Consider the following 3,120-nt stretch of genomic DNA (forward strand, 5'->3'; position numbering starts at 1 on the left):
GCAATGTACATTGTATTAAAAAGCGAGATATTTCCTTGAGCGCTGGTGCGACTTTCAATCCGAAGGTCGCAAGGTACAAACCCCGGCCACGTACTCTTGACGTACTCGTACCAATGAATTTTTCGGAACTTTTATACTAAATATATTTTTGATATTTACCTACTATTTGCATTTCGGTGAAGGAAAAACATCGTGAGGAAGCCGGACTAGTTCCGATAAGGCCTAGTTTATTCTCTGGGTTCGAAGATCAGTCTGATGGCGGTCGCTTTCGTAAAAACTAGTGCCTACGACAATTCTTGGGATTAGTTGTCAATTGGACCCCAGGCTCCCATGAGTCGTGGATTCCGGGATTACGCGAGGAAGATGATGAGTTTTCTTATTATTCCTTTGCCCAGGCCCAGTAACATGCGACAGTCCTAATCTCATTTACTCCGATAGTTACAATTAGATAGTGTGCGCGTTACAGCCTCTTAAGACTGCGTCAACCGTCTAGTGGCGCCCTCATTAGTGGAATTGTGTTTTATAATAAACCTATTAATTTCTGTACCTATACATGAATCAGTATATGTAGGTACATATTAAAAAATATTGTCCTACTTTTTCCCCAACTTTTGGTCTTTGTCACATAGTTTAGTTTCATAGTACGAAGAACCATTTCGTTAGTTTCGGCCCGGCCGAAAGGTTCGGCCGTTTTTTGGCCGAAACCGAAACTACAGCCGAAACATGATTTTTTGGCCGAAACTGGCCGAAACCGAAACCGAAACCGAACCTTCGGTCGGACACTACTTGAAATGTATTTTAAAGCTAATTCCGTGACGAACGATAAGCAGTTATCAACGTTAATTGCGGTGGTTGGTGATCGGTGTTATGAGTTAATGACAAATTTGGCGAGTCCGAAAAAGCCATCGGAGTTATCTTTCACGGAGTTGGTAGCGTTGGTGCAAAAACATTTAAAGCCGAAGCCATCCATAATGGCCGAACGGTACCGTTTCCGGCTTAGAAGGCAAGCGGCGGGCGAGTCCATATCGCAGTACATAGCGGAGCTAAAGAAGTTGGCGCGAACTTGCGATTTTAAAGAGACCTTAGCGGACAACCTTCGAGACCAGTTGGTATGCGGCGTGAGTGGGGACGTTATACGGCAACGGCTGTTTGCGGAGGAGGATTTGACGTATGCTAAGGCGGTGACCTTGGCATGTTCATTGGAGGCGGCGGAGCGTGATGCAGCAATTATGACGGGCGGCGGCGGTCGAGCCTCCGGAGAGCCCGCGGGAGCGGTGCATCGCGTGGCTAGCGGGGACGGCGCGGGGCGCGGGGCCGGGCGGCGGCCGCCGGCGCAGCGCCAGCAGCGGGAAACAGGTTTTAGTGCGCGGGAAACAGCTGGAAGCGCAGGCGGTGCAACACCTTGTACTGCTTGCGGCGCCACTAACCATTGTTTTTCGACGTGCAAGTTCAAAGAATATATATGTAGTATGTGTCGCAAGACGGGGCATTTACGTCGAATGTGTCCCAAAAGGTCGTCTGGCAATGAAAGGGCGGCTCGAGGGCGCAACAGCGGCCGGTCACGGACCTATTTTGTTACCGGAGAGGATAGCGAATCGAATGAATCGGAAGAGGAGGAGGAAGCATTATACAGAGTTTCGTTAAGCCAATACAAGCCGGTGAGTTTAACTATGTGTGTAAATGGAAAACAATTAATAATGGAGATTGATACCGGGGCGGCTGGCTCGTTTATTAGCAAAGAAACTTACGAACTATGTTTTAGGAATGAGACTCTAAAAAAACCAAGTAGTGTATTCAGATTTTACGACCGCACTAAAATGAAAACATATGGTGTAATTACAGTGCCAGTAACTTATGGTTCAATTACAAAGAATTTGGACTTATATGTTGTAGAACAGGGTGAAACCAGTTTGTTAGGCAGAGAGTCGCTGGCCGAATTACGGGTAAAAATACCGATAATGGAGCGTAGCCCGGTTAGCAATGTCAATTCCGTTAGCAGTGTTAATAGCGATTTAAATGTAATTCTCGACAGATATAAGGAAGTTTTCGATGGGGGACTCGGGTGCTACAACGGTGGGACGGCCACGCTGCGCGTGCGCGAGGGTGCAGCGCCGGTGTACCGGCGCGCGCGACCGCTGCCGTTCGCGCTGCGGGGCCGCGTCGACGCCGAGCTGGACGCCATGCTGCGGAGCGGCGTCATCGAGCCCGTTGACTGCGCCGACTGGGCGACTCCCCTGGTTCCGGTAACTAAGAAGGATGGAGGTTTGAGAGTGTGCGCCGACTTTAAGGTGACGCTTAATCCGGTTCTTAAGGTAGATAGGTATCCGTTGCCGAAAGTTGAGGAATTATTTGCGAACTTATCGGGGGGAGAATTATTTACAAAAATAGACTTGTCACAGGCGTATAATCAGATTTGTTTGTCGGAGGATTCAAAAATGTTAACAGTTATTAATACTCACCGGGGGCTTTTTAAGTACAATAGGCTTCCGTATGGCTTGTCATCAAGTTCGGGTCTATTTTGTAGGATAAGTGAGTCAATAGTGAGGGATATTCCTAATGCTCAGAGTTTTTGTGACGATATATTGATATTTGGAAAAACTCGGGAGGATCACTTATCTACGTTAGAAGCTGTATTGAAGAAATTAAAGGACTTAGGTTTAAAGTTAAAGAAAAGCAAGTGCACATTTCTTGCCGATGAGGTCTGTTATTTAGGGTTTGTGGTTAGCAAAGACGGGATAAAACCAGACCCTAACAAGGTCGCGGCTGTAGCAAAAATGCCACCACCATCGTGCGTAACCGAGGTGCGATCGTTCTTAGGTATGGTTAATTTCTATTCTAAGTTCATTCCTAACGCGAGCGATATTTTGGACCCCATACATAGCTTGCTAAGGAAAGGTGCGCGGTGGAATTGGTCCACAAATTGCGATGAGGCCTTTAATAAAATCAAATCTTTGTTGATAGGGAAGCGGATACTAGCGCATTATGACCCTAACAACCACGTGACGCTAACGTGTGACGCTAGCCCGCGCGGGGTCGCCGGCGTGCTCAGCCAGCCAGACGGGCAGGGGCGGGAGCGCCCTGTGGCGTATGTATCAAGGAAACTCAATACAGCTGAACAAA

General features: G+C 47.7%; 1 protein-coding gene across 1 annotated transcript; it reads left to right on the forward strand.

Annotated features, from left to right (window-relative positions):
* Window positions 1–791: 791 nt before the first annotated feature.
* LOC134805915 (uncharacterized) lies at window positions 792–2,168 on the forward strand. Its single transcript, XM_063779108.1, has 2 exons — window positions 792–1,658; window positions 2,033–2,168. The coding sequence occupies exons 1-2, from the start codon at window positions 792–794 to the stop codon at window positions 2,036–2,038; spliced, it is 873 nt and encodes a 290-aa protein (XP_063635178.1). The 3' UTR covers window positions 2,039–2,168.
* The last annotated feature ends 952 nt before the right edge of the window (window positions 2,169–3,120 follow it).

This window comes from Cydia splendana, unplaced genomic scaffold (assembly GCF_910591565.1).
Source record: "Cydia splendana unplaced genomic scaffold, ilCydSple1.2 scaffold_80_ctg1, whole genome shotgun sequence".
In the NCBI taxonomy this organism is placed as follows: domain Eukaryota; kingdom Metazoa; phylum Arthropoda; class Insecta; order Lepidoptera; family Tortricidae; genus Cydia; species Cydia splendana.

Excerpts from the sequence above, each read along its gene's own strand:
- LOC134805915 (XM_063779108.1), top strand. The coding sequence starts at position 792 with ATGTATTTTAAAGCTAATTCCGTGACGAACGATAAGCAGTTATCAACG.